This window comes from Salmo salar, chromosome 09 (genome assembly GCF_965601325.2).
Source record: "Salmo salar chromosome 09, fSalSal1, whole genome shotgun sequence".
NCBI classification, from domain to species: domain Eukaryota; kingdom Metazoa; phylum Chordata; class Actinopteri; order Salmoniformes; family Salmonidae; genus Salmo; species Salmo salar.
The window spans coordinates 131,483,733-131,505,897 of NC_138299.1; the positions used below are offsets into that span (position 1 = coordinate 131,483,733).

Below are 22,165 nucleotides of genomic sequence, written 5' to 3' on the forward strand. Positions count from 1 at the left end.
TGTTATCTCTGTAGAAGATTGTGGCTAGACTGAGACAGACAGACAGAGAGAGAGATCCTACTAGAATCTGTAGTCAAATGTCTACTGCTTGCTGATGATCTGGTGCTTCTGTCACCAACCAAGGAGGGCCTAACAGCAGCATCTAGATCTTCTGCACAGATTCTGCCAGACCTGGGCCCTGACAGTAAATCTCAGAAAGACCAAAATAATGATGTTCCAAAAAAGGTTGTCATGCCGTGTGTGTAGGTGGCAGGGAAGTCAGGCGCAGGAGAATCAAACTTGGTGTAAATGGAGTAGTTTAATAACGTAAAACAAAACCTCCAAAACCAAAGTACATAATAAAATAAACGTGGGTACAAGAACCCGTCGCGCACCAATCGAATATCACGAGCATAACAACAAACAATCTCTGACAAGGACATGAGGGGAAACAGAGGGTTAAATACACAACATGCAAAGAATGGGATTGGAACCAGGTGTGTAGGAAGACAAGACAAAACCAATGGAAAATGAAAAATGGATCAATGAAGGCTAGAAGACCGGTGACGTCGACCGCCGAGCACCACCCGAACAAGGAAAGGCATCGACTTCGGTAGAAGTCGTGACAAAGGTCCAGTAGCCAGGACCACAAATACAAATTCCATCTACACAACGTTGCCCTAGAGCACACAAAAAACTATACATACCTTGGCCTAAACATCAGCGCCACAGGTAACTTCCACAAAGCTGTGAACGATCTGAGACATGGCAAGAAGGGCATTCTATGCCATCAAAAGGAACATAAAATTCGACATACCAATTAGGATCTGGCTAAAAATACTTGAATCCGTTATAGAACCCATTGCCCTTTATGGTTGTGAGGTCTGGGGTCCGCTCACCAACCAAGAATTCACAAAATGGGACAAACACCAAATTGAGACTCTGCATGCAGAATTCTGCAAAAATATGCTCCGTGTACAAAATAACGCACGCAGAGCAGAATTAGGCCGATAACCCGCTAATTATCATAATCCAGAAAAGAGCCGTTAAATTCTACAACCACCTAAAAGGAAGCGATTCCCAAACTTCCATAACAAAGCCATCACCTACAGAGAGATGAACCTGGAGAAGAGTCCCCTAAGCAAGCTGGTCCTGGGGCTCTGTTCACAAACACAAACAAACCCCACAGAGCCCCAGGACAGCAACACAATTAGACCTAACCAAATCATGAGAAAACAAAAAGATTATTACTTGACACATTGGAAAGAATTAACAAAAAAACAGAGCAAACTACAATGCTATGTGGCCCTAAACAGAAAGTACACAGTGGCAGAATACCTGACCACAGTTATTGACCCAAACTTAAGGAAAGCTTTGACTATGTACAGACTCAGTGAGCATAGCCTTGCTATTGAGAAAGGCTGCTGTAGGCAGACCTGGCTCTCAAGAGAAGACAGGCTATGTGCACACTGCCCACAAAATGAGGTGGAAACTGAGCTGCACTTCCTAACCTCCTGCCCAATGTATGACCATATTAGAGACACATATTTCCCTCAGATTACACAGATCCACAAAAATTCGAAAACAAACCCGATTTTGATAAACTCCCATATCTACTGGGTGAAATACCACAGTGTGCCATCACAGCAGCAAGATGTGTGACCTGTTGCCACAAGAAAAGGGCAACCAGTGAAGAACAAACACCATTGTAAATACAACCCATATTTAGGTTTATTGATTTTCCCTTTTGTACTTTAACCATTTGCGCATCGTTACAACACTGTATAAATACATAATATGACATTTGTAATGTCTTTATTATTTTGGAACATCTGTGAGTGTAATGTTTACTGTTCATTTTTATTGTTTATTTCACTTTTGTATATTACCTACTTAACATATGTCTCCCATGCCAGAGAGAGAGATAAGGGGGAGGGAGGTGCAGAGAGAGGAAATATCAATAATCTCCTCTCTGACTCTCTGAATGTTTGTTTTGGACAAGCCACTCAAACCACTCCTCATCTCGTTGAGAAACATGCAACTTCTCAGAGAGCTAGTTAACTTCTTTGCTCTCTCTCTTCCTCCATCTCCATCTCTCTCGCTCTCTTTCTTCATCTCTCTCTCTCTCTCTCTCTCTCTCTTTCTCTCTTTCTCTCTCTCCTCTATCTCTCTCTCTTTCTCTCCCTCTCTCTCTCTCGCCCTCTCCCATGTTTACATTATGTGTGTGTGTGTGCGTGGGTGCATGTGTATGTGTATGTGTGGAATGTTGTCTGATCGGCGCAGTGAGAAATTCCCAGATGTGGAGAAGCTGATTCTGCTCTGTGATTGAATGATGAGATCCCAGGCCACGCCCCCTCAATAGTCAGGGGGATTACACTCCCAACCTAATGGAAAAAAGACGCACCAGGGAACTCTCACGGCCCAGTCTCCCCCTCGCCCCACTCTTACAGGCCCATCTCACTCATGGACTATACATTTCCTGACCGTATATTCCCAAGATGCTTTTCCATTTTTCCAGAGGAGCAACATGTGGTGTGTATGTGGGTTTAGATGACGGGTTAGGGGTTAGAGAGTAGGAGTAGGGTTCTCCAGAGAGAGCCTACTCACACACACACACACACACACACACACAACACACACACACACACACACACACACACACACACACACACACACACACACACACACACGGACACATGCACACACGCACGCATGCACGCACGCACGCACGCACGCACACACGCACGCACGCACGCACGCACACACACACACACACACACACACACACACACCATGACGATGCCTGCTGCTAAAGTATGTACATTTCATGTCGTACTAGACTGTAATAGACTGTTAGTTTCAGGATTGTAATAACAGGAGAGACCACTCAAAGCCTACAAAGTGAAATGAAGAGAGAGAGTGTAACTGGCAAGCCAAGCTAACATGGCTATTGTTTCTTCACTGTTTAACAAGACGAGAATGACATGGCATGTAATGGCCCTGTTAGCCACTAGAATCCATGGGAACCCATTTACTGTCTGCACCACCTGGCTTCTATTAGCACTGAACCCAACCCGCCCCCTCCCCACACACGCACATATGCATACACACACGCTTATGCACGGACACTCACACACACTAAGAGAAAGAGACGGAAGAGAAGAGGAGGAAAGGGGGTGGATTGATAATGTTTTGTGAAGGATAGATTTCATATGTTTGTCTAGCAAGATAAAATGTGGGAGCCAGAGTATTAAACATGAATCATAGAATATACAAGTGTCTGAATTTTCCTGTCTGTGTCTCTCTCTCTTTCATGTCTTTATCTCTCACTCTCTCCCCTCTCTTTCTCTTTTCTCTTTATTTCTCTCTCTCTCTCTTTGTCTCCATCTCTCTCTCCTTTCCATCTCTCCCTCTCTCTCTATCCCTCTCCCCTCTCTCTCTCCCCCCCCCCCACTTTCTCTCTCCCCTCTCTCTCTGTCTCTCTCAATTCAATCTCTCTCTGTCTGTCTCTCTCTCTGAATTCAATCGTTCTCGCTGTCTTTCTCTCTCTCTCAATTCAATCTCTCTCTCTGTCTCTCTCAATTCAATCTCTCTCTGTCTGTCTCTCTCTCTGAATTCAATCGTTCTCGCTGTCTTTCTCTCTCTCTCAATTCAATCTCTCTCTCTCTGTCTCTCTCAATTCTCTCTCTCTCTTTGTCTGTCTCTCTCAATTCTCTTTCTCTCCCCCGCTCTCTCTTTCTCTCTCAATTCAGTCTTTCTCTCTGTCTGTCACTCTCAATTCAATCTCTCTCTCTGTCTCTCTCTCAATTCTCTATCTCTCTCTCTCAATTCTCTATTTCTCTCTCTCTGAATTCTCTCTCTCTCTGTGTCACTCTCCCTCTCTCTCTCTCTTGTCTTTATCTCTCAATTCAATTCAATTAAATTCAATTAAATTTGCTTTATTGGCATGACGTGACAATGTACAGTACATATTTCCAAAGCTTACTTTGGATATTTACAATATGAAAATAATAAGAATCAAAATTGTCAACGGGACAACAGTAACAACAATAACCAAGGGTCAAAATAACCATACATTGAACAATAACAATAAGCAAACAGTAGATGACATGTGCAGGTTGATTGGTCTCTGCATGCAGAATTCAGAATTCATTTTTTTTGTATTTTTGGGGTTTACTGCCAGGACCCAGGTCTGGCAGTACTGCTCTAGCAGGTCCAGACTCTGCTGTAGGCCATGGGCTGTGGGTGATAGCAGGCATACGTCATCTGCGAAGAGCAGGCATTTAACCTCTGAATTGTGGAGACCAGGGGCTGAGTATTTTTCTAGAATAGTGGCCAATTCGTTGATGTAAATATTGAAGAGTACAGGGCTCAGATTGCAACCCTGGTGAAGGCCCCGTCCCTGGTTAAAGAATTCTGTTCCTTTCTTGCCAATTTTGATGCTGCAAGTATTGCCAGTATACATTCATTTAATTATGTCATATGTTTTACCCCCCACACCACTTTCAATAACTTTGTAGAACAGTCCTGTATGCCAAATAGAATCAAATGCTTTTTGGAAGTCAATAAAGCAAGTGTTGTGTCTTTGGCTATGCCGGATTAAGTGATATGACATACTATTCTATAAAATCCTTTCTCTGTAATTAATATTACCTGATTAAGCTAATCAGGTAAATGTAATTAACTAGAAAGTCGGGGCACCACGAAAGAATGTTTATAGAGCTGTTATCTTCCGAGTAAACTCTTAAAGACCTAATAATCTTTTACATCAGTAGCAGTCAATATTTAATCGTCACTTTATTCAGTCTCATCTGAAAGTTGTAAATACTTGGTTATCTTCACGAACCTTGGCTAACAAGTTGAATCAGGTTTAATTATTTATTTACTAAATACCTAAATAATCGCACAGAATTACATATACACAGAATGTATACATTGATTACAAATTATGTCATAAAGGAAAACGTCCCAAACATATATGATGGCTGGTTACACAAAGAAAGGGGGTTGGGTTTTATAATGAAAGAGCGGGAAGACTGAGGAACAAAAATATTTTGTGTCTCTATCGGGCCGTAGGCAGCTATGCTATCGTAAATACAGTATCTTATGCATTCTAAATAACCGCCCATTTGAAAAAGGAAAATGCCATAAATATTTACTCTGAGCTGCGCTTTGGTAGATTGGTCGTAGATAGAAGGCGGGTTGTCCAGCATGGATCTCTGGTCCTCTGAAGAATGTCTAGTGGTGAACTGGAGCGTGGTAGAATGGATACTCTGCCCATCCTCTCCTAGCCCACGTTTAGTATGCGGAGAGGGTATCACTTCTTTAGTGAATAAGAGTTCAAAGTTCATACCAAGTTGCCATACTTTTAAGCTCAAGCTATATTCTGGCTGGTATAGTCGAAATTCATCCTTTCGGCGTGTTGATCGTCATCTTCACGATGAAATTCGATGCTAATATCATTAGGTTCTTGTTGTTCAACCAGAGCTCACGCTGAGGTTGGCTTAGTTCTGTAGCTGATCTTTGTCCTTTCAACGTGGGGACCGCAAGCACGCACGTCCTTGGAACAGGAAGTTGAATTTTCGTCAACGGGTTTATATAGTGGTGAAAGAAGGGCGTGTTTCATAGTTTACAACCAGTGTCTGTTCACTTGGGCGGGGCCTCTGAGTGAGCAGAGATTCTCTATGACAAACCTTTCTCTCATTTAAGAAGATAAAATTACATTTCATCTTTTCACAAATAGTTTCATATTTAAACATTTAAATTGCACAACAATTCCATGTGAATCTGATAACTGGAATGTGTAGACTTTCCAAGATACAGTTTATGTCGTCCTATCATCAGTAATAATGTCTCAGACGCCAACTGATCTGACATCATATTCATTAAGTACCAACGCATATTTTCAACTGGTTGGATTACCGAAATATGGTTCAGTTTCCCACCTTTTGATGTTACCAGACTCTCTATGTTAACAAAGGGATTTTTAATAGTCACATCAGTAGAGTAGAGAGAGGAAAAGGGGGAAAGGTATTTATGGGGGTCATAAACCTCCCCCAACAGGCCAATGTCAAATCAAATCAAATCAAATGTATTTGTCACATACACATGGTTAGCAGGTGTTAATGCAAGTGTAGCGAAATGCTTGTGCTTCTAGTTCCGACCATGCAGTAATATTTAACAAGTAATCTAACAATTTCACAACAACTACCTTATACACACAAGTATAAAGGAATGAGTTCAAATATGAACCTAAAAATATATAAATGAGTGATGGCCGAACGGCATAGGCAAGATGCAGTAGATGGTATAGAGAACAGTATATACATATGAGATGAACAATGAGCAATGCAGGGTATGAAAACATTATATGAAGTGACATTGTTTAAAGTGGCTAGTGATACATTACATCAAGATGGTAAGATGCAGTAGATGGTATAGCGTACAGTATATACATATGAGCTGAGCAATGTAGGGTATGAGAACATTATATAAAGTGGCATTGTTTAAAGTGGCTAGTAATACATTTAATTACATCAGATGGCAAGATGCAGTAGACGGTATTGCATACAGTATATGTATACATAAGAGATGAGTAATGTAGGGTAAGTAAACATTATGTAATATAAAGTGGCTAGTGATAAATTGATTACATCAATTTTACCATTAATAAAGTGGTTGGAGTTGAGTCAGTATGTTGGCAGCAGCCTCTCTGTGCTAGTGATGGCTGTTTAACAGTCTGATGGCCTTGAGATAGAAGCTGTTTTTCAGTCTCTCGGTCCCCGCTTTGATGCACCTGTACTGACCTCGCCTTCTGGATGATAGCGGGGTGAACAGGCAGTGGCTCGGGTGATGTAGGTGTCCTGGAGGGCAGGTAGTTTGCACCCGGTGATGCGTTGTGCAGACCTCACTACCCTCTGGAGAGCCTTCCGGTTATGGGCGGAGCAGCTGCCATACCAGCCGGTGATACAGCCCGACAGGATGCTATCGGTTGTGCATCTGTAAAAGTTTGTGAGTGTTTTTGGTGACAAGCCGAATTTCTTCAGCCTCCTGAGGTTGAAGAGGCGCTGCTGTGCCTTCTTCATCACGCTGTCTGTGTGGGTGGACCATTTCAGTTTGTCCGTGATGTGTACGCCGAGGAACTTGAAACTCTCCACTTTCTCCACTACTGTCCCGTCAATGTAGATAGGGGGCTGCTCCCTCTGCTGTTTCCTGAAGTCCACGATCATCTCTTTTGTTTTGTTGACATTGAGTGTGAGGTTATTTTCCTGACACCACACTCCGAGGGCCCTCACCTCCTCCCTGTAGGCCGTCTCGTCGTTGTTGGTAATCAAGCCTACCACTGTAGTGTCGTCTGGAAACTTGATGATTGAGTTGGAGGCGTGCATGGCCACGCAGTCATGGGTGAACAGGGAGTACAGTAGAGGGCTGAGAACGCACCCTTGTGGGGACCCAGTGTTGTGGATCAGCGGGGTGGAGATGTTGTTACCTACCCTCACCACCCGGGGGCGGCCCGTCAGCAAGTCCAGGAGCCAGTCGCACAGGGCGGGGTCGAACAGCATTCTTACATAGGTATTCCTCTTGTCCAGATGGGTTAGGGCAGTGTGCAGTGTGATGGCGATAGCGTCGTCTGTGGACCTATTGTAGCGGTAAGCAAATTGGAGTGGGTCTAGGGTGTCAGGTAGGGTGGAGGTGATATGGTCCCTGACTAGTCTCTCAAAGCACTTCATGATGACGGAAGTGAGTGCTACAGGGCGGTAGTCATTTAGCTCAGTTACCTTAGCTTTCTTGGGAACAGGAACAATGGTGGCCCTCTTGAAGCATCTGGGGACAGCAGACTGGGATAAGGATTGATTGAATACGTCTGTAAACACACCAGCCAGCTGGTCTGCGCATGCTCTGAGGACGCGGCCGGGGATGTCGTCTGGGCCGGCAGCCTTGCGAGGGTTAACACGTTTAAATGCTTTACTCAAGTTGGCTAGAGTGAAGGAGAGGCCGCAGGTTTTGGTAGCGGGCCGTGTCAGTGGCACTGTATTGACCTCAAAGCGAGCAAAAAAGTTGTTCAGTCTGTCTGGGAGCAAGGCATCGTGATCCGCGACGGGGCTGATTTTTCTTTTGTAGTCCGTGATTGACTGTAGACCCTGTCACATACCTGTCGTGTCTGAGCCGTTGAACTGTGACTCCACTTTGTCTCTATACTGGCGCTTAGCTTGTTTGATTGCCTTGCGGAGGGAATAGCTACACTGTTTGTATTCGGTCATGTTTCCGGTCACCTTGCCCTGATTAAAAGCAGTGGTTCGTGCATTCAGTTTTGCGCGAATGCTGCCATCAATCCACGGTTTCTGGTTGGGGAATGTTTTAATAGACGCTGTTGGTACGACATCACCGATGCACTTATTAATGAACTCGCACACCGAGTCAGCGTATTCGTCAATGTTGTTGTTCGACGCAATGCAGAACATATCCCAGTCCACGTGATCGAAGCAATCTTGAAGCGTGGAATCCGATTGGTCGGACCAGCGTTGAACAGACCTGAGGGCGGGAGCTTCCTGTTTCAGTTTCTGTCTATAGGCTGGGAGAAACAAAATGGAGTCATGGTCAGCTTTTCCGAAAGGAGGGCGGGGGAGGGACTTATATGCGTCACGGAAGTTAGAATAACAATGATCCAGGGTTTTGCTACCCCTGGTAGTACAATTGATATGCTGATAGAATTTGGGGAGCCTTGTTTTCAGATTAGCCTTGTTAAAATCCCCGGCTACAATAAATGCAGCCTCAGGATATGTGATTTCCAGTTTACATAGAGTCCAATGAAGTTCTTTCAGGGTCGTCGATGTGTCTGCTTGGGGGGGGATATACACGGCTGTGATTATGATCGAAGAGAATTCTCTTGGTAGATCATGACACAAGCGTACATTTTGGTATTATTTTGGTGGACATGTTTATCTATCAGGGTATGTAGGGTGTAAATATGATCAGCCGTGAGATGTTTTGGTATAAATCCAATTTGGCTTTTACTCAAGACATTGTGCTATAAAGGAAGTTTAGAACTCTTACATAGAGTATAATACTACAGAAAATCTTTCCCAGGTTACTGTTCACACAAATGCCTCTGTAGTTGTTAGGGTCAAATTTGTCTCTGTTCTTAAAAATTGGGGTTATGAGTCCTTGATTCCAGATGTCAGGGAAATAACCTACACTAAGGATCAAATTAAGCAGTTTTAATATAGCCAATTGACATTTTGCACTTGTGAGTTTGAGCATCTCATTTAGGACGCCGTCAGGTCTGCATGCTTTTTTACATTTGAGGGCCTGAAGTTTCTTATAGAGCTGCTGGTCAGTAAATGGGGAGTCCAATGGATTTTGATTGTCCTTTATAGCTTTTTGCAATCCATTCAACTTCTCATGAATTTAGCATTGTTCTGTGTTTGTCAATTTAAATGGTGTTGTAGAGTGTTTTAGAATGGGTTTTCCGTATGTCACCACTTTGTATCACTAATTCGTCTTGTTTTGATTTTTTTTAGTTATTTCAAATTTTGGCAGAAGTTGTTTGTGTTTCTGGACTCCTCAATTAGTGTCAGCTGCTTGCTGTTGTACTGTGCTTTTTTAGGTTCTGAGTGTACGTTTATAGAGTTTTAAAGTCTCACAGTAATGAAGGCGTAATTCACCATTATTTGGGTCTCTGCTTTTGGTTGGAATTTACAATCTGCATCAAACCAGTTGTCATCTGTGGTCTTCTTTGTTTTGTTTTTTATCAATTTAAGTTGTGCTTCTTTTGCCGTTTGATATTGTAGATTGATGCCATCTTTACTGTGAGTGAATGTGGTATCCATCTCTATTTTGGTTACTGGTTGCTTTCTGGTATTCTTCTGTGCTGTTTTGGGCCCATCTGTATGAATTTCTGATGTTGTACAGCTTACTGGGCTGTGAATGTGTGGTTGTTTCCATGTCTGTTCTTTTGAGGAACAACGTAATTTGGCTGTGATCAGACAGAGGTGTTAGTGGCTTGACAGTGAATGAGCTGAGAGAGAATGTACAATGTCTGTAATCATATAGTGCACTGTGCTGTAGCCAAGAGAAGAGCAATAGGTGATTCTCCCCAAAGAGTCCCACCATAGTCTCTCTCGCTCTCGCTCTCTCTCTGTCTCTCTCTCTCTCTGTCTCTCTCTCTCTGCCTCTCTCTCTCTGCCTCTCTCTCTCTGCCTCTCTCTCTCTGCCTCTCTCTCTCTGCCTCTCTCTCTCTCTCTCTCTCTCTCTCTCTCTCTCGCTCTCTCGCTCTCTCGCTCTCTCATCTGTCTCTCTCTCAATACAATCTCTCTTGCTCTCAATTCAATCTCTCTCTCTCTGTGTGTGTGTCTCTCTCTCTCTCTCTCTCTCTCTCTCTCTCTCTCACTCTGCCCCTGTCTCTCTCTTATTGCTCTTTGATTACTGAGTCACATACTGTAGTTGAATTCACTGTAAAGAGGCAGAAAGTAGCCTTTTGTTATTAGAGGGTGTTTATTGCTGTAACAATGTTACAGCAGTGTACAGGTGAAAGCACAGAGCTATGTAAAGCTCCTGCTGCATGCTTCCTCACAGCCAAGCTCCACTGGACAAACACACAGCCAGGAGAAGACAGACAGACTGACTGCCATTCAACAGAAGTGGAGGTGGTCATGCTGGCTCTGTAGGCATGTCCCAGAGCAGAGTCCTGGGGTGTTAATGGCCTTCCTGCCTCATTAACTCTGACTAAACCCTGTTCTCTCACAAATGCACCTTTTTCCCTATTCCAGAGTGCTTATCAAAAGTAGTGCACTATATAGGGAAGAGGGTGCATTTGTGAAACAGTGCAGGCAGCATGGACTAACTGTTCACAATGGCACAATCAAACTACAGGATGGATTTATATTGGGTCATTCATTCTGGTAATGATGCGGATTTCCTGGCCAAGCTCATGGTTTTATCCAGGATACAAGGCATCAGAAGTAACGTGGCATTTCAAATGACAAAAGCTTTAATACAACATTACTAATGGTTTCTAGTAGTAGTTTGAAGTAGTTAAAGAAGTTACTCACATCTTCTGCAAAGCCTAATGAAGAAGAGTCTCTCTAATGACTGTATATATAGGAGAGAGTCTTTTTAAAACCTAGGACAGTTTTTTTCATCTGTCAAACAGTCTGGCTGGTATGTGGCCTCAGGAAACCACAAGTTACTTTCCATCTTTCCCCGTGTGTAATGTTTCATTCTCTGGCCAGGCCAGGAGCTCTTTATAAAGCTACACATGACGACTGGCTAGTAAATATAACACATGATGTCATAGATCAGACCATGCTGGCCAATGAGAAGAAGGGGAGTGAATAACAGTATAATGACATGGAAACAGGTTTTCCAGGAGTTCCAAGTTCCAAGTTCTGAGCGTAGTCACTATTGACACATCAACACAGTCCAGACCTGCTGTCTATTATAGTATTTTAAGGTCGCTAAATGGATAAAAACACTGAATGTCCTGGCCTCATTCACTGGAAAACACAAGCGAACGCACACAGTGCGTTCACTAAATATTTAGGCCACCTTGGAGAGAACACCTGTATTCTATTGAGGCCACAGCAACAACATGCTTCATCCAGCCGGTGATCCTTCAGCCACTTCTCCATAACACTGTGGCTGTGTCCCAAATGAACCCCTATTATCCTATGTAGTGCACTACTTTTAACCAGGGCCCATATGGCTCTGGTCAAAAGTAGTGCACTATGTAGGGAATACGTCATGTATTTCTGTATAGAATCTATAGATCTGTCCTGACATCTCTGTTCCAGATCTGTCGCTGGTCATCTTCCCCCCCCCCCCCACACACACACCTTCTGCTAGACTCCCCCTCGGTCCTCTTCCCCCTCGGTCCCCCTCTTGACCTTGACTGACACCATACATAGATGTGATCATAAACACATCAGTAAGATAGAGACTGTCTAAGTTCAACATGCTCGCCCTCACACTAAATTGTGCCTACATTCTGCATGTGTTCTGTCTACGGTTGTACAGGTGATACCCCATTCTACCTCATCATCAATCGTGTGTGTGTGTGTGTGTGTGTGTGTGTGTGTGTGTGTGTGTGTGTGTGTGTGTGTGTGTGTGTGTGTGTGTGTGTGTGCGCGTGTGTGCGTGTGTGCACGTGACAGCCTGGGAGTGTTCTGTTAGAGGAGCAGAGAAACTGCAGCTGTCTAGGGGCACTGGCAGAGGGAAAAGAGGGTGAGAAAGGAGAGAGGAGAAATGAGTTGAGGGTGGAAGTGGAAGAGAGAGGTTGCAGAGAGATGGAGAGGGGGAGAGGGGGGAGAGAGAGAGGCTGGGGAGAGAGAGAGCGAGTGAGAGAACAAGAGAGAGAGAAAGAGAGAGTGAGAGAGAAGGAAGAGGAAAGAGGCCTCGGTTTGAGAAGGCAGCTGGGAGCAATGTGATGTGCCTCTGGTGGGACAGAGATGAGTCAAACAAAAATAAAAGACAAATCTTCTGGATGATTATCACCAGCCTGGCCTGGAGTTATATAACAGGCACTGGTGAGTCATCTGGACCCAGGACCCAGAATAGTGATTTAGAATACTGTATATACTGACTGGGCCAGTACAGACCTTGTTTTACACCAAGATGAATGATCACACTGACCACAGCCATGTTATGGGAGTCTGGGGGGAAGAAAGAGCTTGGCAGAATGCAGAACTTCACAGAGGTATTATTCCCCGTTATCTCTAACAGTGTTCCCAAGTTTTCTAATGTTCCTGTTCCTGTGTTCCCTAGTGTTCTAGGAATGGTCCCTGTGGCAACATCAATTGACTACACTCAGCTTCAGCCAAGTTCACATTAATGGTGCAGAACTCTATAATAAATCACACATAAACAAAACAGCTAGCATCTATTAGATTAGGAAACCTCCAAAAGATTGTCTACTCACAACTATTCGCTGTAAATGAATATACTAGGGTATAGCCTGATCTGACGTGAGGATGACATGTTGGGGTGTAATCATGAGGAGGACTCCTCCATGGTTAACCAGTCAGTCAGTACTCTGAGTTGATCAAATCAGCAGCCTGACAGTAGAGTCAATAGGAGCAGCAGCATGCCTCAAGTCCTTATTATAACAAGGTGAAATTGAAGAGTGAAGAGGAAGTAAACTAAAGAAGAATGACCGTTTTACAAAGAGTCTTAAAGACGCGTCCTTTTTCCTGGTGAGGGAAGTCAGCCAGGTTGTTGGATGCTTTGCCCTGGAGTCATTCACAGAGAGGTGTGAGGAACGCAGTATCTTAATAACCCAATGGAGCCTTCTGACACGGAGTGTCTTATTAAGAGAATGAACCCTTTCCACACAGCTCTTCCTTTGTTTTCACAGAACCACAGATTAGAGGATGTATTCAGAGAGGAGATGTGTGTGTGTGTGTGTGTGTGTGTGTGTGTGTGTGTGTGTGTGTGTGTGTGTGTGTGTGTGTGTGTGTGTGTGTGTGTGTGTGTGTGTGTGTGTGTGTGTGTGTGTGTGTGTGTGTGTGTGTGTGTGTGTGTGTGTGTGTGTGGTCTAGGACAGTGATAGACAGTTCTAGGGCACTGCAGTGTCCTGTCCCATCACTGTGAGAGAGCAGGTCAGCCAAGGTGATGTTTACCATAACAAAACACCCGGATGGTTATTAAAGCTGCAGGTTACAGGCCACGACTGAACGACACAGCGGCTAATAGCAACTGCTATTTTCTTGCACTGTTCTTTGTCTATCTCCATCTCCCTCTCTCCATCTCCTTCTCTCCATCTCCCTCTCTCCATCTCTCTAGTTCCCTCTCTCTAGCTCTCTCTCTCTCCATCTCCTTCTCTCCATCTCCATCTCCCTCTCTCTATCTCTCTAGTTCCCTCTCTCTAGCTCCCTCTCTCCATCTCCCTCTCTCCATCTCCCTCTCTCCATCTCCCTCTCTCTAGCTTCCTCTCTCCATCTCCCTCTCTCCAGCTCCCTCTTTCCATCTCCCTGTCTCCATCCTCCTGTCTCCCTCTCTCCATCTCCATCGCTTCATATCTGTCTTCTCTCTCCATTTTTCTTCTCTCTCTATCCCTCTCTCGTGAAGTGTTGGTAAACTTTTCAAAAAAATAAGCTGTTGATTTTTGTTAAAACAAACCAAACTATTCCTGAACCTGTCCTTCTGGGAGTTGAGGGAAAACAAGCTAACAAAAATATTCTGGATTTTAAAAACATTTTAGTGGGGCAGAAACGTCTGGAGTTTAAAAACCTTTTAGTTGTGCAGAAAGGTCTGGGGGTTTAAAAACATTATAGTGGACAGAAAGGTCTGGGGTTTAAAAACATTCTTGTTGGACAGAAAGGTATGGCGTTTTCCCATATATGCTTGGAGTTTCCTCTCAACATGAAAACATAGCAACAGATATTCATCAGTATAGATTTTAAAGGCCATAAGCTATGGTCACACATTCAGGTCACACAGGCCATGGTTCAGAGAGATGAGAATTTAAGCCTCTGTCTGACTTATGGTTCTCCTCACCTCTACCCAGAGAGCTGACCACCCTAACCTCTACCCTAGACAGTGCGCATATGTGATTTGGATATATACATACGTGGTGTGTTTAGTCACACGCGGGGCTATTTAGGATATGGGCCCAGAGAGGTTTCCTCGGCTGGACTATGTCACTATAGCGAGGTGAACTGGTGGTTATGATGACTGGTGCTATGTTAGTCTGTGTTCCAAATGTCACCCTTTTCTCTTTATAGTGCACTATTTTTGACCAGGGCCCATATGGCTCTGGTCAACAGTAATGGACTATATAGGGAAAATGGTGCCATTTGGGACATAACCATAGATTCTGCAGACCATCTGGTCCAGTAACATGACATCATACAGTCTATACAGTCTCTACGGTAAGGCTGTCAAATATAGGCAGAGAATATCAGCGCTCAGAGTTAGCTTCATCTCTTTACGTCATCATCATCATCCTACTCACAGTTATTATCCTGACTGTGTGTGCGTTTCAAATCGCACCCCATTCCCTGTATTGTGCACTACTTTTCACCAGTGCCCCCATATGTGCTATGGTCAAAAGTAGTGCACTATATAGGGAGTAGGGTGCCATTTGGGACATAACCTGTGTTTCTATTGAAGACAGATGTTCCGTTAACTACGGTTCTCTTATTGTAAGTGATTCTGACCACATCAGATTGACTTTGACACAGACTTTTGTCTGTCTTATTTCAGCCAGCATATGGTTGTAAAAGGGAGACGGCATGTCGAGAGTCTTGTGGCTAAATATATTGTACGCTATTAAAGCAGAGATGGTAGAAACACACTGTACTAAAATATGACATCAACAAGACCATAGGGAAGGAAATGTCTTGGTTGTGTTGACAAATAGTTACTGAAGTCATCAACAAGGTAAGTACCACACAAAGCCCATAGATTTACAACCATTAGCAGTGATACATCACTCTAGATTACCCTTGAAATCCTATCTATTGGAGCAGTACAGTACAGAGTACAGAGTACAGAGTTGTTCAATTTGATAAACTCTTTGGTTAGTGTCAGTTGATCTCAAAAAGTACGTCATAAATCACATCCAGACCACATAGCAGACATTCCTACCTATAGGTGAGAGTGATGGAATGTGAACAGGGTCTCCTGTACATTACTGACATACCCCCTGTTACTCCCCATTACCCTCCCTGCTCATAGAGTTCATGTGAGAGTGGAACCTGAGACTAAAATGGCATCACCCCATAATCCTCCAGCTGCCCCCAGGGCCACGACACGACAAATAGTTCCCTCAGCAGTAACTATGTAGTACTAGTAACAATGATCTGGCATGCCTCCTAATTTTATCTGTGTCCCGCCAAACCAGGCGGGCAGTATAAATAGGCCTTTAAAAGAAGAGCCTGACAGGCTGTGTGTCGGGAGGGACATTCTCTGGACATTCTCTAGACACTGCTAGGGAGTGAAACCTGGACCCTGGCTGGCACATCTGTCCCCATCCGTCACTCACAACCCCATTGTCTCACAGCAACAGCCATACCATCGTACAGAACAAGACCACAGCACTAGCAGGCAGCCTTATGTGACCGACTGGGTTTGAAGCCATGCAGGTCTTATGTGTTAGCCCACTGAGCTAAAGTCCAGGCATTGGCTAATGCAAGACTTCAGGTCTCACACAAGGTTACTCATCACCCGAGAAAGGTTCACTCAACCACCTCTGTTACACTTGGAATGCTCCCTGAATGACAACATACCCTAGACAAACAGAGCAGACCCTGGACTAACAGAGAAGACCCTGGACTAACAGAGCAGACCCTGGACTAACAGAGTAGACCCTGGACTAACAAAGCAGACCCTGGACTAACAGAGCATACCCTGGACTAACAGAGCAGACCCTGGACTAACAGAGCATACCCTGGACTAACAGAGAAGACCCTGGACTAACAGAGCATACCCTGGACTAACAGAGCATACCCTGGATTAACAGAGAAGACCCTAGACTAACAGAGAAGACCCTAGACTAACAGAGAAGACCCTGGACTAATAGAGCATACCATGGACTAACATAGCATACCCTGGATTAACAGAGACGACCCTAGACTAACAGAGAAGACCCTGGACTAACAGAGAAGACCCTGGACTAACAGAGCAGACCCTGGACTAACAGAGCATACCCTGGACTAACAGAGCATACCCTGGACTAACAGAGAAGACCCTGGACTAACAGAGCATACCCTGGACTAACAGAGCATACCCTGGATTAACAGAGAATACCCTGGACTAACAGAGAAGACCCTGGACTAACAGAGAAGACCCTGGACTAACAGAGCAGACCCTGGACTAACAGAGAAGACCCTGGACTAACAGAGAAGAGTGTCCGGCCAACAGTGCTGAGAATTAAAACTGTCCTGCAGCGAGGACCATCTGAAGACAATCTAATGACAGTGGCTATGTCCCAAATGGCACTGTATTCCCCATATAGTGCACTACTTTTGAACAGGGCAATATGTAGGGAATGGGGTTCCGTTTAGGGCACATGCCAGATCCAACACAGCCTGGTGAAACATGTACACATAAAAAAAGCCTTACCTGCACCTGCATTGGTCATCTTACTGCACATCTGCAAAGAAGAGAAACAGACAATGGTTAGTCAGACAACAACAGAGTTTACTGCAGCCCTCAATACCACTCTAACTGCATGGCTGTCACAAACAACAACAAAACAGATTGGTTGAAGAATACACAGCTTTTCATGTTATAAAGAATAATGTTATAAATTCTACAGTGTTGTACAACTCAGGTGTCTGTGGCATCCTAATAATGCCAGCGTATATATTCAGAGAGGAGAGGAGTATTGAACCAAATTGTATCCTAGTAATGACACAGCCATAAAAGTTAAGGGTTAATGACTGATCTATATGGCTGCTGACTGCTTTACTGTGTTACCATAGAGACATGATGGCTGGTTCAATATGGACAGCTGGCTCATGTTTATACATCGCTTAAGTATTTATAACATCCACTGTCTAGTGTTATTAGACCAACTTAGACTAACCACATGGCTTTAATCTCAAATGGCATCCTATTCTCAACAAAGGGGAAATACTGTTGACCAGGGTGCACTACAATATGGAGCTTTTCCATTGAGGCTTACCACCACACCAGTGAATCGCCAGTGTTTTATGTTAATGTCATCTCTCGTGTTATTGTGTTTCCATCAGGAGTGTGACACTAATGACTTATAGTGAGCTTTACCTACAACCTCTGCATCATTAAAATCCAATCAAATCAAATTGTATTAGTCACGTGCGCCGAATACAACACCTTACAGTGAAATGCATACTTACAAGCCCCTAAGCAACAATGCAGTTTAAAAAATATGAATAATAATAAGAAATAAAAGTAACAAGTAGTTAAAGAGCAGCAGTAAAATAACAATAGCGAGACTATATACAGGGGTACCGGTACAGAGTCAATGTGCGGAGGCACCAGTTAGTCGAGGTAATTGAGGTAATATGTATATGTAGGTAGAGTAATTAAAGTGACTATGCATAGATAATAACATAGAGTAGCAGTGGCATAGAAGGGGGGGGGAGTGTCACGTCCTGACCAGTATAAGGGGTTATTGGTTATTGTAGTTTGGTCAGGACGTGGCAGGGGGTATTTGTTTTATATGGTTCGGGGTGTGTGTGTACTTAGAGGGGTGTTGTATTTATGTGTTCCGGGGTTTTTGGTTTATGTTCTTGTTTTGTATTCTAGGTTGTCTATGTTGTGTATTTCTTTGTTTGCCTGGTGTGGCTCTCAATCAGGAACAGCTGTACATCGTTGTTTCTGATTGAGAGTCATACTTAAGGAGCTTGTTTTTCACCTGTTCCTTTGTGGGTAGTTGTCTTTGCACTGCTGTTAGTTTAGCCTGCAAAACTGTCGTACTGTCGTTCCTTGTTTTTCGTGTTCACTTAAATAAATAATGATGAGCACGCAACCCGCTGCGCCTTGGTCTCTACATTACGACACCCGTGACAGGGAGGGGGCAATGAAAATAGTCTGGGTAGCCATTTGATTAGATGTTCAGGAGTGTTATGGCTTGGGGGTAGAAGCTGTTGAGAAGCCTCTTGGACCTAGACTTGGCGCACCGGTACCATGCGGTAGCAGAGAGAACAGTCTATGACTAGGGTGGCTGGAGTCTTTGACAATTTTTAGGGCCTTCGTCTGACACTGCCTGGTATAGAGTTCCTGGATGGCAGGAAGCTTGGCCCTGGTGATGTACTGGGCCGTACGCACAACCCTCTCTAGTGCCTTGCGGTCGGAGGCCGAGCAGTTGCCATACCAGGCAGTGACGCGCCCAGTCAGGATGCTCTCGATGGTGCAGCTGTATAAGCTTTTGAGGATCTGAGGACCCATGCCAAATCTTTTCAGTCTCCTGATGGGGAATAGGTTTTGTCGTGCCATCTTCACGACTTCACGACTGTTTGTTGGTGATGTGGACACCAAGGAACTTGAAGCTCTCAACGTGCTCCACTACAGCCCTGTCGAAGAGAATGGGGACGTGCTCGGTCCTCCTTACCCTGTAGTCCACAATCATCTCCTTTGTCTTGATCACGTTGAGGGAGAGGTTGTTGTCCTGGCACCACACGACCAGGTCTCTGACCTCCTCCCTATAGGCTGTCTCGTTGTCGGTGATCAGGCCTACCACTGTTGTGTCATCGGCAAATGTAATGATGGTGTTAGAATCGTGCCTGGCCGTGCAGCCATGAGTGAACAGGGAGTACAGGAGGGGACTGAGCACGCACCCCTGAGGGGCCCCTGTGTTGAGGATCAGCGTGGCGGACGTGTTGTTACCTACCCTTACCACCTGGGGATGGCCCGTCAGGAAGTCCAGGATCCAGCTGCAGACCGAGGTGTTTAGTCCCAGGGTCCTTAGCTTATTGATAAGCTTTGAGGGCAGTATGGTGTTGAATGCTGAGCTGTAGTCAATGAATAGCATCAATATCATCAATGCACTTATTGATGAAGCCATTGGCTGATGTGGTGTACTCCTCAATGCCATAAGAAGAATCCCGGAACATATTCCAGTTTGCAAAACAGTCCTGTAGCTTAGCATCTGCTTCATCTGACCACTTTTTTATTTTCCAAGTCACTGGTGCTCCCTGCTTTAATTTTTGTTTGTAAGTAGGAATCAGGAGGATAGAATAGGAAGACAGTTTCTTTGTGGGAGGTGTTAAAGTTCACCGTTAGTTTTTGTTATGTAAATTGCCATTGAAAAGTACCAGTGGCCTGGGCTTGGCTCCAAGTCATGGCAATTCCGCCGGAGCCATGGCCCAGTGAGTGCCAGTCCACGTAGATAGAAACAGAAGTTTGCGGTATAACACCTGGGTAAATCCTCAATGGAAACTCATCATAAGTACATTTGAAGTCGGAAGTTTATATACACCTTAGCCAAATACATTTAAACTCAGTTTTTCACAACTCCTGACATTTAATCCTAGTAAAAAATTCCCTGTCTTAGGTCATTTAGGATCACCACTTTATTTTAAGAATGTGAAATGTCAGAATAATAGTATTCCCAGTGGGTCAGAAGTTGAGTGGGTTGAGTCACTGACGTGGTCTTCCTGTTTGGGTTGGCGACCCCCCTTGGGTTGTGCCGTGGCGGAGATCTTTGTGGGCTATACATGGCCTTGTCTCAGGATGGTAAGTTGGTGGTTGAAGGTATCCCTCTAGTGGTGTGGTGGCTGTGATTTAGTAAAGTGGGTGGGGTTATATCCTGCTTGTTTGGCCCTGTCCGGGGGTATCATCAGATGGGGCCACAGTGTCTCCTGACCCCTCCTGTCTCAGCCTCCAGTATTTATGCTGCAGTAGTTTATGTGTCAGGAGGCTAGGGTCAGTCTGTTATATCTGGAGTATTTCTCCTATCTTATTAGGTGTCCTGTGTGAATTTAAGAATGCTCTCTCTAATTCTCTCTTTCTCTCTCTCTTTCTTTCTCTCTCTCAGAGGACCTGAGCCCTAGGACCATGCCTCAGGACTACCTGGCATGGTGACTCCTTGTTGTCCCCAGTCCACCTGGCCATGCTGCTGCTCCAGTTTCAACTGTTCTGCCTGCAGCTATGGAACCCTGACCTGTTCACTGTGATTACCATTATTTCATCATGCTGGTCATTTATGAACATTTGAACATCTTGGCCATGTTCTGTTATAATCTCCACCCGGCACAGCCAGAAGAAGACTGGCCACCCCTCACAGCCTGGTTCCTCTCTAGGTTTCTTCCTAGGTTTTGGCCTTTCTAGGGAGTTTTTCCTAGCCACCATGCTTCTACACCTGCATTGCTTGCTGTTTAGTCTGTAGTCTGGCTTTTTTATGGAGGTTTTGGAGCAGTGGCGTCTTCCTTGCTGAGCAGCCTTTCAGGTTATGTTGATATAGGACTTGTTTTACTGTGGATATAGGTACTTTTGTGCCTGTTTCCTCCAACATCTTCACAAGGTTCTTTGCTGTTGTTCTATGATTGATTTGCACTTTTCGCACCAAAGTACGTTCATCTCTAGGAGACAGAACGCGTCTCCTTCCTGAGCGGTATGACGGCTGCGTGGACCCATGGTGTTTATACTTGCATACTATTGTTTGTATGGATGAACATAGTACCTTCAGAAATTTGGAAATTGCTCCCAAGGATGAACCAGACTTGTGGAGGTCTACAATTTCTTTTCTGAGGTCTTGGCTGATTTCTTTTTATTTTCTCATGATGTCAAGCAAAGAGGCACTGAGTTTGAAGGTAGGCCTTGAAATACATCCACAGGTACACCTCCAATTGACTCAAATGATGTCAATTAGCCTATCAGAAGCTTCTAAAGCCATGACATCATTTTCTGGAATTTTCCAAGCTGTTTAAAGGCATAGTCAACTTAGTGTATGTAAACTTCTGACCCACTGGAATTGTGATACAGTAAGTTATAAGTGAAAAAATCTTTCTGCAAACAATTTTTGGGAATATTTCTTGTGTCGTGCACAAAGTAGATGTTCTAACCGACTTTCCAAAACTAGAGTTTGTTAAAACCTGTTGGGGCTAGGGGGCAGTATTGACAATTTCGGAAAAAAATATGTGCCCATATTAAACTGCCTCCTACTCAAACTCAGAAGCTAGGATATGCATATTATTAGTCGATTTGGGTAGAAAACACTCTTAAGTTTCTAAAACCGTTTAAATGGTGTCTGTGAGTATAACATAACTCATATGGCAAGCAAAAACCTGAGAGAGATCCTACCAGGAAGTGGAAATCTGGATGCATGGGCTCTCTTCAAGTCGTTTCCTATTTAATACACAGTGACGTAGTAATAATTGTGCACTTCCTACGGCTTCCACTAGATGTCGACAGCCTTTACAAAGTTTTTGAAGCTTCTACGATGAACAGAGCCCGAATGACAAGGAGGGGAAGTTGTTGAGGCAGGGGGTGACATCCCTTCTTGGGGCGCGTTCACGAGGGAGGATCCTCCCATTCCAAAACCTTTATCAAGACACAGGAACCGTCCGGTTGAAATATTATTGAATCTTCACGTTCTGAAGGCCCTAAAGATTGATGTTTTACAACGTTTGACATGTTTGAACGAACGTAAATACAACTTTTTTTTACTTTTCGTCGCGACATCGTCCACGCGCTTCCTACACTTGGAGTAGCTTACTGGACGCACGAACAACAAGGAGTTATTTGGACATAAATTATGGAC

The 22,165-nt window shown here is 44.2% G+C and overlaps 1 protein-coding gene across 5 annotated transcripts in view; it reads right to left on the reverse strand.

Moving 5' to 3' along the window:
• The window catches only part of stard13b (StAR-related lipid transfer (START) domain containing 13b), a 124,750-nt gene that overhangs the window by 68,462 nt on the left and 34,123 nt on the right, over positions 1-22,165 (reverse strand). For all 5 annotated transcript variants that reach the window (XM_014214523.3, XM_045724518.2, XM_045724517.2 and 2 more), the window contains one exon: positions 17,041-17,071. In XM_014214523.3, coding sequence (XP_014069998.3) covers positions 17,041-17,071 — 31 coding nt within the window. The remainder of the gene's footprint in view (positions 1-17,040; positions 17,072-22,165) is intronic.